Raw genomic sequence first — 12,437 nt, 5'->3', positions numbered from 1 at the left:
ACGTAATATGTATAATCTGCAGTGAGCTATACAAAATATTTCATATTAATCCTGTTACACAGTAATACAAAAGACAAGGTGTTGACTTGTAAACAACCTTTTCGTGTGTTGTAAATTTCCTGTGTGTCACTCTAGCTTCAGAAACTCCTGACCATGGATCCAACCAAGAGAATTACCTCAGAGCAAGCTCTGCAGGATCCCTATTTTCAGGAGGACCCCTTGCCAACATTAGAGTATGTATCTCGTCTTTTCTGTGTCCTTTGCTCTAGGCTGAGGATGTCGCATGGTGGTTGAAAGCAAGGGAAGCACTTGCTACTGAAGTATTCAGCTTTTTTAGCAATACCACCTAAAGACTGCTTGAGACAAAGCTTCCACATTTTGAAACAGGCAAAGCTGTAGAGAGGTATGAATGAAAACAAGTGTTTTAGGAATGACCATTTGCAGTTTTACAGATGAAAACTAAAGCTGAGACTAGTTAAGATCTTTATAGACCATTTGGCCGGATCAGAAATTCAGCCAAACCAGCAGGTAACTGAGAAGTTAATCTGTCTTCCAGAGCATGTCCATTACGCTACAAAACCCCTGTACTTCATCCTTCTTACCCCCAAGTATATACTTTGTGTTTTCATCTACAAGAGGTGCAGTTATTCTTGTTAAAGCAAATACAAATTAGTTTTGGTGCTAATGAAGTTAGTATAGAGAAACTTCTATGTCCAATATGTTGACTAGCTAGCAGCAGTCAAGATTTGAAATTGAAAGTAGCAATTATTATAAAACTTCATACAATTGATTGTTCTTTTCTTATTGCTTAAGTTGTGATAGGAGGCACATAGCAAACACCAGCCACAGATGAAGAGTAGGAAATAAGTGAAGAAAAACAAATTGGAATTTTAAATTAACAAGGTATGATATTATAGATTTTAGATCATGATATTTTTTTTTCTTTTTAATGATTTTTAGTGTATTTGCTGGCTGCCAGATTCCATACCCCAAACGAGAATTCCTTAATGAAGATGAACCTGAAGAAAAAGGTGACAAGGTATAAACTGCATGCTATACTTTCATTTCCAAAGAGCGAGGGAGGCAAAAAGATAGCTTAGGTATCACTCCATAATTCCTGTATATTTAACGACCTTTTCTAATATTTAATTAAATTTTTATGTATCTTTCCGTGGAAGTTTGGGGATTGTAAAGGTGCCCTGAAGTTTGAAGTATGAGCAGCTCGCGGATACCTGAGCTTCCGGTGTGTGCCCCAGCCTGTTCCACTCCTGGAGTCCCCCTTCTTGCTCTTGCTGTTTGTTTGCTGTCACTGCCACCCCTTTATGCAGGCTGACTTTTGCAAGCATCACTCTATTCTTTCCTCTTAACTGGATATATTGGCTCACTCTCCAGACTGTTCTGCCTTTCCAGAGTCATGATTGAAAAGATTTCTTATAGCTTTTTGTGAGCTCTAAGAAGTCTATTTCTGATGTGCCTGTGGCCGTCTGTGACTGATTTGGAGGATCACTGTGCAATCTAAAGGAACTTCAGGGTAAGAGCCCTGTTTGGGGCTTGGCGCCCTGCCTTTTGGGAACACCGTGCTCCCTGGCTGCTCCATTCTCCTGTCCTCCCAGTCACTCTAGTGTTGCACATAGATTGCTCCCCCAGGTTGGTCAGCAGCCTCATGTGCATATCAAATAATTAAAGAAAGTTTTTGTTAATTTGGTTTCATACCAAGCTTGCTTCTTTCCCCTTAAAAGAATCAGCAACAGCAGCAGAACCAGCATCAGCAGCCCACAGCCCCTCCACAGCAGGCAGCAGCCCCTCCACAGGCGCCCCCACCCCAGCAGAACAGCACCCAGACCAACGGGACCGCTGGTGGGGCCGGGGCCGGGGTCGGGGGCACTGGAACAGGGTTGCAGCACAGCCAGGACTCCGGCCTGAACCAGGTGCCTCCGAACAAGAAGCCACGGCTAGGGCCTTCAGGCGCAAACTCAGGCGGGCCTGTGATGCCCTCGGATTATCAGGTACTCCCTGAATGTCTAATGTTCATATGCTTTATGAAGTGGGAATAGATTTATACTAGACCCTGTTAGAGTTAGGTAACACTTAACTCTTAGATTTGACTGTGCCACCTATACAATCCTATTTCTAGGGCATTCTTTGAAAGGGAAGATTTTCATCATATTTCATATAATTGTAAGCTATCTCATATTCTGCCTTATGTATCCTGAACCCCTTAGGAGAGGAAGGTAGGGAGGGGAGCGCCCCCCTCCTTAAAGAAAACTTCATCATTTTACCCTTACATCTGCCTTAGCAGTGCAGTCGAAAAGAGGAGGCGAGTGGTTGCTTATTATGGACAAAATTAATTGCATTCTTCAGAAAGATATGCTCTTCCTGGGAGAAAATAGCTACATAGATGAAGAAGAGAAGGGGGCTAAGACTGAGGCTTCTCTGAAATAACTGTTAAGTCTCAATAGAAATAATTTTGAGACTAGAAAATACTGTTATTCAGATAAAAAGAGAACACCAATTGCAGTACTAATTCCGGAAATTAACGGAACTAAGTTTAAGGATTGGTATTTGGAGAGAAAGGTAAAAATACCCATTGTGATAACTGTAGGAAATCTTGAAAAATAAAATTCTTTTCAAGGTAGTAACAAGTTAAGAAAACATCCAAGAAGAAGAGAAAACTTAATTTTTTTTTTTTTTTAAGTTTAGAACCACAGTCCCTCAGGGAACTCTTGGAGATGAGTACTTAGGATAGAGTTAATAGAAAACAAAACCTCTGGCAAGGGAGCCATAAACTCACTGATGAGGAACTGCAATAGAGAGAAACGGTAACAAGAAGGACGTAACAAATAGCTGCCTAAACTGCCTTTACATTTTGAATAGCTCCAAAACGAATGTGTTTCCACACAGCTACTTCTCTGAAAAACTTCTCTTCTGAAGATCCCTGCCAGCAGAAGGGTACATATTACTTCCACTTGGTTCCAATTAAACAAATTGAGGCTTCAGTTTGATCTGAAAACAGCTTGCTATCTGGGTAGTAGCACGAGCATATTTGAATTTTGTTATGAAATCTGTTCCCCACCCTGTTATCTGAGCAACAAATACTTCCTATATACTGGTTCATCTTTGTGTCTCTGATTAAATCATATTAACCTGTGTTAAAAAAATTTACATAAACACTTGTTAAAGTTGGTAAGGCAGACTTTATTCAAGGCAGGGCCATGGCAGTGCGTAAAAACACCACTGCAACAGGGGCTGGCAGCTGGGGAGGAAGACTGGACTCAGTTCCGACTCCCGCAATGGCAAGTGGAGATGTATAGCCAAAGAGCAGGGTGGGGTCAGTGGGTGGAAAGTTAGTTACCAAGAGGTAACATCCAGCATAAAGGGTTTCTGGCTAAACTGACCGTATAGCATTAGGCTGAAGGCAGGCCTGGGTGATAAGGGTGGGGATTTTTGCCAAGCCAACTTAGCAAGATTCTTGCTCTAACAGGATTCTCCAAGGACAGAGGAAAGCTTAAGTTCAGGCCTAGTCAAGCAGAAGACTCATGGCACGCAGCTCCCTCCAGCGCGACCCTGTAAAACTTCCCTCCGGCCCCTCCCTCTTTGCAGACAGTCCCTCCTCTGCTGTGCTGCTGGGGGCAGCAACGTTTCCATGCCTTCTGTAACAAACCTGCCTTTCTTTACCCATAACTGTCTTGGTAAAAACCTTGACCGTCTGAGAGGAGCCAGACTGCAGTTTTTGTCAAAGGAAAGAGTCTCTGTCACCCAATTACAGTCAATTATAGACAGATTACTGTATTTCTTTTTTTTCCAAATTAAAAAATTCTTTGAAATGCTTTTCTATGTCCATATTGTTCTGTTTACTTAAAAATAAACCTTTCGTAGCTGAGTCCTGATGTCTGTGGAAAAAAATAATAAACCTTCCAACATATCTATTAAATGAATAGATATCTCAGCTATTTAATTGAAGAGACTGGCAGGAGGGGCAGCCGGGTGTCCCATTACACAGAACTTGCAACATATACACCATCTAGGGGCCAAGGGAAAAACTTCCTCTTCACTCTCTGAAGGTTTGCTGAAAAATCAACTCTCAAAAGGCAGGTTAATTGGAGAAAATGCCATGGGTGTGACTAGCTAGGGCCAGTGTCTCAGGCAGTCAAGGTTTTACCAACACAGTTATGGGTAAAGAAAGGCAGATTTATTACAGAAGATATGAAAACATGTTGTTGCAACAGGCAGCACAGCAGCGAAGGGGCTGTCTGCAAAGAGCAGGGGCTGGAAGGAAGTTTTACAGGGTCCTGCGGGAGGGAGCTCCCTGCCAAATGAGGTCATTGTGCCCACCAGTTGTTTGTGACTTGCAGTGTCTCAGAACAATTGTTCATTGTTTTTCCCCACCTGGAGCCCCTTCCTCCTTGTTGCTTACTTATCATGACAGAAAGGCATACAAGTTTGACACCAGTGCGCTGAGGGAGGTCCCCAAATTCTGGTGGGACCTCGACCCCACCCTGTATCCAGGCTCTTAACACCATCAGGAGAAGGAATTAAAGGATGAGTAAGAAAATAGCAAAAGTACAGGGGTTTATTGTGAAGGGAAAAGTACACACTCAAGAAAGGAGAGTGCAGGTATACTCAAGAGAGAGTCTGGCCAGGCTCACGCTTGTAATCCCAACATTTTAGGAGGCCAAGGTAGGCGGATCACCAGAGTTCAGGGGTTTGAGACCAGCCTGGCTAACATGGCAAAACTTCATCTCTACTAAAAATATAAAAATTAGCCAGACATGGTTGTGCATGCCTGTAATCCCACCTACTTGGGAGGCTGAGGCAGGAGAATTGCTTGAACCCAGGAGGCAGAGGTTGCAGTGAATTGAGATCGTGCCACTGCACTCCAGCCTGGATGACAGAGTGAGACTCCATCTCAAAAAAAAAAAAAAACAACAACAGTCATTCAGTCTGGTGTAGGATTTTATCTTTATTGGTTTATTTAACCAAAGGGCGTAATATTCTTGAAAATTCCTGGAAAAAGGTGGAGATTTCTTGGAACTGTGGTGCTCCTCATTTTTATGCCATATATGGGTGATCTTGAAACTGTCATGGTGCTGGTGAGTGTGTGATTCAGTAAGTTAATGAGGATATAATGATGTCTTAGGTTTTTAATTAGAAATTCAAAGTGTCTTTCCTGTAGTTTGTTTTTTTTTTTTTTTTTTTTGAGACAGAGTCTTGCTCTGTCACCCAGGCTGGAGTGCAGTGACACAATGTGGGCTCACTATAACCTCCACTTCCTGGGTTCAAGTGATTCTCATGCCTTAGCCTCCTGCGTAGCTGGGATTACAGGCATGCAACACCATTCATGACTAAATTGTGTGTGTGTGTGTGTATTTTAGTAAAGACAGGGTTTTGCCATGTTGGTCAGGCTGGTCTCAAATTCCTGATCTCAAGTGATCCGCCCATTTCAGTCTCCTAAAGTATTGGGATTACAGACGTGAGCCACTGGACCAGCTAGAAATTGTCCGTTTTTATGCTTAAGTTCAACACAGTGTGGACACCCATGTAGAAATATGATTGGACAGAAAGGGTATGATCTGATGCTAATAGACTGACTGGGAAACCCAGTGTGGCCTGTCTAGATTCCTGTTGGCCTCTTTGAGCACACATTCCTGCCTCTGGGTGTGGGGCAGGACCCTCTCTGGAACAGGAATCTCGTGACCTATAGTCTGACAAAGCATGCCAGATCATTTCCTTATGGCCAGTTTTTATATAGAAAGGTTGGGGAAAAGTTAGAGTAATATTTTTAGGTTTCACAGCTGGCGTTGGGGAAGAGGGGTTCTGGTTTCTATGACCTGCCTTAGGGAAAGGGAATTCTGTGGCTGCCCTTGGGGAGAATGGGACTGTTAGGCAAGAGGGCATGAAAAGCTCAGAGAAAAACTTTTGCTCCTGAGGCTTTCATTTTGGGGTATTGGTTCCATTAATAGAGTTTCAAGGCTTTCGAGCTGCTTCATTGATGTATTGTAAGCAAGTACAGTTAGCACTTTGAAAAGCATGACATTGGCTTATTTTCTGTCAAAACAAACCCCTTGTCATTAAAAAAGCTATGGCACAGCACATTAGATTCTTACATGTTTACATTATATTTTATGGCAAAATTGCCACAAATAACTTAAAAGTTGAAAGAACATTTTTCATAATAAACTTCAAAACGAAACATGTAATTAAAATTTGGAATTTTTAAAGGCTTCTGTAACCAACATATCTAGTCTGTTACATAACTTAGAAAGGAGCAAAACTGAGTGTTTTTTTTTTTTGAAATGAAGTCTCACTTTGTTACCCAGGCTGATCTTCTGTAACCAACATATCTAGTCAGTTGTGTAACTTAGGAAGGAGCAAAACTGAGGTTTTTTTTGAAACAAAGTCTCACTCTGTTACCTGGGCTGGAGTGCCTAAACTTCTCCCAGAGTTAGCTTAGCCCATGCCCAGCAGTGACCAAGAGCAGTTTGGAGGTTAAAGGCAAGAGAGAATTGGTCGGTTAGATCAGATCTCTTTCACTGTCATAATTCACTTGCTGTTATTATTTTTGCTAAGGAAGTTTCCAAAGTTTTTCCTTAAATACTATGAAAATGAAGGTTTCATTTAGTGTAGTAAAAATGAACTGAAATGTATTTTTGTATTCTCTTGAGGACAATCATATGTGAAAATTGCTTTATTCTAAATGTTACCTGAAGTTTATAAAACCAACATGTTGCTGCCACGCCCCACCTGACCTTGCCTTACTTTGTCTTGTAGGTAGAATTCCTGATGCCCGTAGCTTTTACCTCTGGAAACCTGTTGCTCTAAAATAGTGATTTCTTAATCACAGCTTTGTTATTTATAATGAGAAAAAGAATAGCCTGTCAATGTACATTATGAATACTACTGATTTCAGTATGCCAAATTGATTATTCTTGTTTGCACATCCCAGTTATGCAAAGGATTAAGTTACACCCCAGAATTGGAATAAAAAGAAATGGGCCCCTGAAATCTCCCCTCTTGCTTTCTTTCCAGAGTAGCTTATCTCCCACCGAAATCCAGCCAGACTTTGTGCCTGCCAGAATGTGTGGTTACCGTGGTGGCAGGCTGTGATTTCAAATAAGCAAGATGTGTTAACAAACTAAGTTAGCTGTCAGCTATGTGGGTCTGAACCAGGAACTTAATGATGAAAATGGCTCATATCTCTATCCTACTGTGATTAGCATCTTGAGTCATCCTCTTCCTCCATCAGTAATTCCCTTTTCCTATTTCCTTCTCCTAGCACTCCAGTTCTCGCCTGAATTACCAAAGCAGCGTTCAGGGATCCTCTCAGTCCCAGAGCACACTTGGCTACTCTTCCTCGTCTCAGCAGAGCTCACAGTACCACCCATCTCACCAGGCCCACCGGTACTGACCAGCTCTCCTTGGGCCAGGCCAGCCCAGCCCAGAGCACAGACTCCAGCAATATGTCTGCATTGAAAAGAACCAAAAAAATGCAAACTATGATGCCATTTAAAACTCACACTCTCGGGAGGAAAACCTTATATACTGAGCATTTTGCAGGACTGATATCTCTTCTTTATTGACTTAAAGAAGATTCTTGTGAAGTTTCCCAGCACCCCTTCCCTGCATGTATTCCATTGTGACTTCTCTGATAAAGCGTCTGATCTAATCCCAGCACTTCTGTAACCTTCAGCATATTTTTAAGGATTTCCTGGTGCACCTTTCTCATGCTGTAGCAATCACTATGGTTTATCTTTTCAAAGCTCCTTTAATAGGATTTTAATGTTTTAGAAACAGGATTCCAGTGGTGTATAGTTTTATACTTCATGAACTGATTTAGCAACACAGGTAAAAATGCACCTTTTCAAGCACTACGTTTTCACAGACAATAACTGTTTTTGCTCATGGAAGTCTTAAACAGAAACTGTTACTGTCCCAAAGTACTTTACTATTAGGTTTTTATTTATCTAGTTTCAGGGAAGGTCTAATAAAAAGACAAGTGGTGGGACAGAGGGAACCTACAACCAAAAACTGCCTAGATCTTTGCAGTTACTATGCTTTATGCTATGAAGAACTGAAGTATGTGGTAATTTTTATATAATCATTCATATGGAACTGAGTTCCCAGCATCATCTTATTCTGAATAGCATTCAGTAATTAAGAATTATAATTTTAACCTGCAAGTAGCTAAGTCTACCTTAAAAAGGGTTTCAAGAGCTTTGATGAAATACAGTCTCTGATGACCCACACCAAATCAGCTGCACTAGGATTTCTTTAAGGAGTAATTTTGATCAAAAGATTTGGTACTTCCCTTTGAAGGAAAAGCTTTTAGTGTGTATTGTACATAAAGTTGGCTTCTCTAAAGTACCGCTGGTTTCTTCCCATCTGGGTCTGCGTGAGTAACTTTTTTACCTAATCAAGGGTACTCAAGTAGAAGCCTGCAAATTAATCTGCTTTTAAAATAAAGAGCAGTGTTCTCCATTAATATTTGCATTAGACATAGAGTGACTATTTTTAAAGCATGTTAAAAATTTAGGTTTTATTCATGTTTAAAGTATGTATTATGTATGCATAATTTTGCTGTTGTTAGTGAAACTTAATTCTACCAAGAATCTTTTCATTGCACTGAATGATTTCTTTTGCCCCTAGGAGAAAACTTAATAATTGTGCCTAAAAACTATGGGCAGATAGTATAAGACTATACCAGACGAAGTGAATATCTGCATTTCCATTATCTATGAATTAGAGGCGGAGTTCTTTCTTAGCTGCTTTAAGGAGCCCCTCACTCCCCAGAGTGGAAAGGAAGTGTAAAGACTTAGAGCTCCCATTGTAATGTAAGGGGCGAAAAAATTGTGTTCTTCTGAATGCTACTAGCAGCACCAGCCTTGTTTTAAGTGTTTTCTTGAGCTAGAAGAAATAGCTGATTGTTGTATATGCAAATTACATGCATTTTTAAAAACTATTCTTTGTGAACTTATCTACCTGGTTATGATACTCTGGGTCCATACACAAGTAAAATAAGATTAGACAGAAGCCAGTATACATTTTGCACTATTGATGTGATACTGTAGCCAGTCAGGACCTTACTGATCTCAGCATAATAATGCTCACTAATAATAATAAAATCTGCATAGTGATACTCATCAAGACTGAAGATGAAGCAGGTTACATGCTCCATTGGAAGGAGTTTCTGATGGTCTCCTGCTGTTTTACCCCTTCCATTTTTTAAAATAAGAAATTAGCAGCCCTCTGCATAATGTAGCTGCCTGTATGCAGTTTCATCTTGTGCCCTACAGCCTTGCTGTCCAGTGCTGTTGGTCATCAGATGCTCACTGCACCCTCACCGTGTGCCCAGTGCCCTGCTGGGTAGAGAACACAGAGCACAGGGCATACTTCTTGTCTTTAAGGACCTTGTGATTTGTTCTGTGACAGGAAGCCCTCCTGGGATGTCTGTGCCATGTGACTGACTTATAAATGAAACCATCTTATAATATGAAGGTCTTTTTGTTTACTTCTAAACCCACTTGGGTAGTTACTATCCCCAAGTCTGTTCTGTAAATAATATGGAAGGGTTTCTATGTCAGTCTACCTTAGAGAAAGCCAGTGATTAAATATCACAAAAGGCATCCACGCATCTTTGAAATGTCCACAGCAGAATTTTAACAGCAATTGGGTGGTCCCTTGTAGGCAGAACATACTCTACTAAGTGCTTGTAGGAAATTGCAAGGAAAATAGCAGCTCTGTTTCTGCTCTCAAGGGAGATTACCTTTAATAAAAGAAGACAAACCCAAATAGACATGTAAACCAAAATACTGTGCCCCAGAACACTTTATAAGCAGCTTTGTTAAATAGTCCTTACACTTATACATTCACAGGACTACCCTGCTTTCCTTGTATATAATAACTTTTACTGGCAGAACTGAAATGTAAACGGTAAGGGGATTTTGTCAGTTGCTCCCAGTATACAATATCCTTCGGGACATAGCCAGAACTCTCCATTCCACACATGACTGGGCTCCTGTCCCTGCACTGGTACTGGCTCTTTTCTCCTCTTTCCTTGCCTCAGGGTTAGTGCTACCCACTGATTCCCTTTATCCTTAGAAATAATTTTACATAATTTTCTTTCTCTTTAAAAGGAAACAAAGCTTTTTTTCTTGAGATGGAGTCTCATTCTGTTGCCCAGGCTGGAGTGCAGTGGCGTGATCTCAGCTTACTGCAACCTCTGCCTTCTGGGTTCAAGCGATTCTCCTGCCTCAGCCTCCTGAGTAGCTGGGACTACTGGCGTGCACCACCATGCCCAGCTAATTTTTCTATTTTTAGTGGAGACGAGGTTTTACCATATTGGTCAGGCTGGTCTTGAACTCCTGACCTCATGATCCCCCCCGCCTCAGCCTCCCAAAGTGCTGGGATTACAGGCGCAAGCCACTGTGCCCAGCCAGGAACAAAGCCTTTTTAACACATGTAAGAGCCCTCAAGCCAGACCTCTAAGAAGACCTGTGAAGCTTTTTGAGGGCAAAGTTTACCATTGTGGTCCCAAATGACTGCATTTCTCTTTGAAATGTATTGGACACTCTTATGCCCCCCAAGGGTACAGGAGGGCCATCCCTCAGCCTATGGGAACACCCAAAACAGGAAGGGATATTGACTGGAAGGAATGAATCCAAGTGAAGGCTTTCTGCTCTCCATATTATTGCAAACCAGTTTCAGAGTTAGCTTTCTGGTGAGGTGTGTGTTTGTGAAAAGGAATTCAAGTGTTTCAGGACAGATGAGCTCAAGATAAGGTAGCTTTGGCAGCCGGGCTGATGGTGAGGCTGAAACCTTGTGATGAAGTAAATCATGCAGTGACATACAAAGACCAAGGATTATGCATATTTTTGTATGTGTGTGGTTTTGAAATTTTAGAATTTTTGGCCTTCTGCACTACTCTTTTGCTCTTACAAACATAATGTACTCTTAGGAATGGAAAGGGAAGACATTTACCTATGTGTGCTGCCTCATTCCTGGTGAAGCAGTTGCTGCTTGTTTTCTATACCTCTGAAATGATGCTGTTTTCTCTGCTAAAGGTAAAAGAAAAGAAAAAAAATCGTTGGAGAATAAGACATGCAGCTTGATCTGCTTTTGAGTAAATTTATGCAGCAGAAACTATACAATGAAGGAGGAATTCTATGGAAATTACAAATCTAAAACACTATGGTGATGTCTTCCTAGGAAGTAGAGGAAGGCAGTGAAATGGCAGTTAGACTAACAGAGGCTTGACAGATTCAAGTACAAGTAATATTTCATATAAAACCTAGCAGTTTAGGTCCCCGTAATCCTTAAGAATAGTCACAAATATAAGAAAGTTCATTGTTTTAGGATTTTTTAAAAATGTGTTGTACCTAAGGCCATACTTACTATTCTATGCTATCACTGCAAAGGGGTGATATGTATGTATTATATGAAAAAAACCCTTAATGCACTGTTATCTCCTAAATATTTAGTAAATTAATACTATTTAATTTTTTTAAAGATTTGTCTGTGTAGACACTAAAAGTATTACACAAAATCTGGACTGAAGGTGTCCTTTTTAACAACAATTTAAAGTACTTTTTATATATGTTATGTAGTATATCCTTTCTAAACTGCCTAGTTTGTATATTCCTATAATTCCTATTTGTGAAGTGTACCTGTTCTTGTCTCTTTTTTCAGTCATTTTCTGCACGCATCCCCTTTGTATGATTATAGAGATGACTGTAGCTTTTCGTGCTCCACTGCGAGGTTTGTGCTCAGAGCTGCTGCGCCCCAGCAAGGCCTGCTCCATGGGGTGCAGGAGGAGCTGCTGCTCTGGAGCGAGGGTTTCCTGCTTTTGAGTTGTCCTGACTTCCTTCGTGAAATGACTGTTAAAACTAAAATAAATTACATTGCATTTATTTTCTATTCTTGGTTGAAATAAAATTTAATTGACTTTGTTTCTGTATGGATTTTTTAAGTGTAAAAAAACTCTTATAATAAGGTTTAGTGGCTCATGCCTGTAATTCCAGCACTTTGGGAGGCTGAGGTGGGAGGATTGCTTGAGGCCAGGAGTTTGAGACATGACTGGGCAACATAATGAGACCCCATCTGGTGTTAAAATTTTAGCTGTGTGCCTAGAAGCTTTTACAATTATACTTGTCTTGCAGAGATACGAAGTCTTTCTGGAGTTCCAATAGGTTATTTTGTTTAGGGTGCTATGATGTCATAATACTTCAAAGCAAGCAAGGCTTACAAATACCTCATAAGAAATTGCAGGTTTTTATACATCTTTACAAGAAACATCTTATTAAAAAATGTAAATTAGAATTATTTTTAGAAAAAGACTAATAAGCATTTTATGGATGGGTTAGATTGGAGTTTCTTGTTTTATAAGAGCACTCTGGTACCTGGCTGCTCCTTCTGTAATTTGTTTGATTAATCTTCTATGGTTG

General features: G+C 40.6%; 1 protein-coding gene across 8 annotated transcripts in view; it reads left to right on the top strand.

Moving 5' to 3' along the window:
- Positions 1-11,942, top strand: part of CDK19 (cyclin dependent kinase 19) — a 211,267-nt gene extending 199,325 nt beyond the window's left edge. For 7 of the 8 annotated variants that reach the window (XM_054254329.2, XM_035296518.3, XM_054254330.2 and 4 more), the window contains 4 exons: positions 136-233; positions 961-1,039; positions 1,740-2,006; positions 7,274-11,942. In XM_054254329.2, the coding sequence (XP_054110304.1) occupies positions 136-233; positions 961-1,039; positions 1,740-2,006; positions 7,274-7,405 (576 nt within the window). In that variant the 3' untranslated portion in view covers positions 7,406-11,942. The remainder of the gene's footprint in view (positions 1-135; positions 234-960; positions 1,040-1,739; positions 2,007-7,273) is intronic. The other variant, XM_035296524.3, reaches the window with a different exon arrangement.
- The last annotated feature ends 495 nt before the right edge of the window (positions 11,943-12,437 follow it).

This window comes from Callithrix jacchus, chromosome 4, assembly GCF_049354715.1.
Source record: "Callithrix jacchus isolate 240 chromosome 4, calJac240_pri, whole genome shotgun sequence".
NCBI classification, from domain to species: domain Eukaryota; kingdom Metazoa; phylum Chordata; class Mammalia; order Primates; family Cebidae; genus Callithrix; species Callithrix jacchus.
The sequence above is the reverse complement of the archived record's forward strand: the minus strand, read 5'-3'. Positions and strand labels throughout refer to the sequence as shown.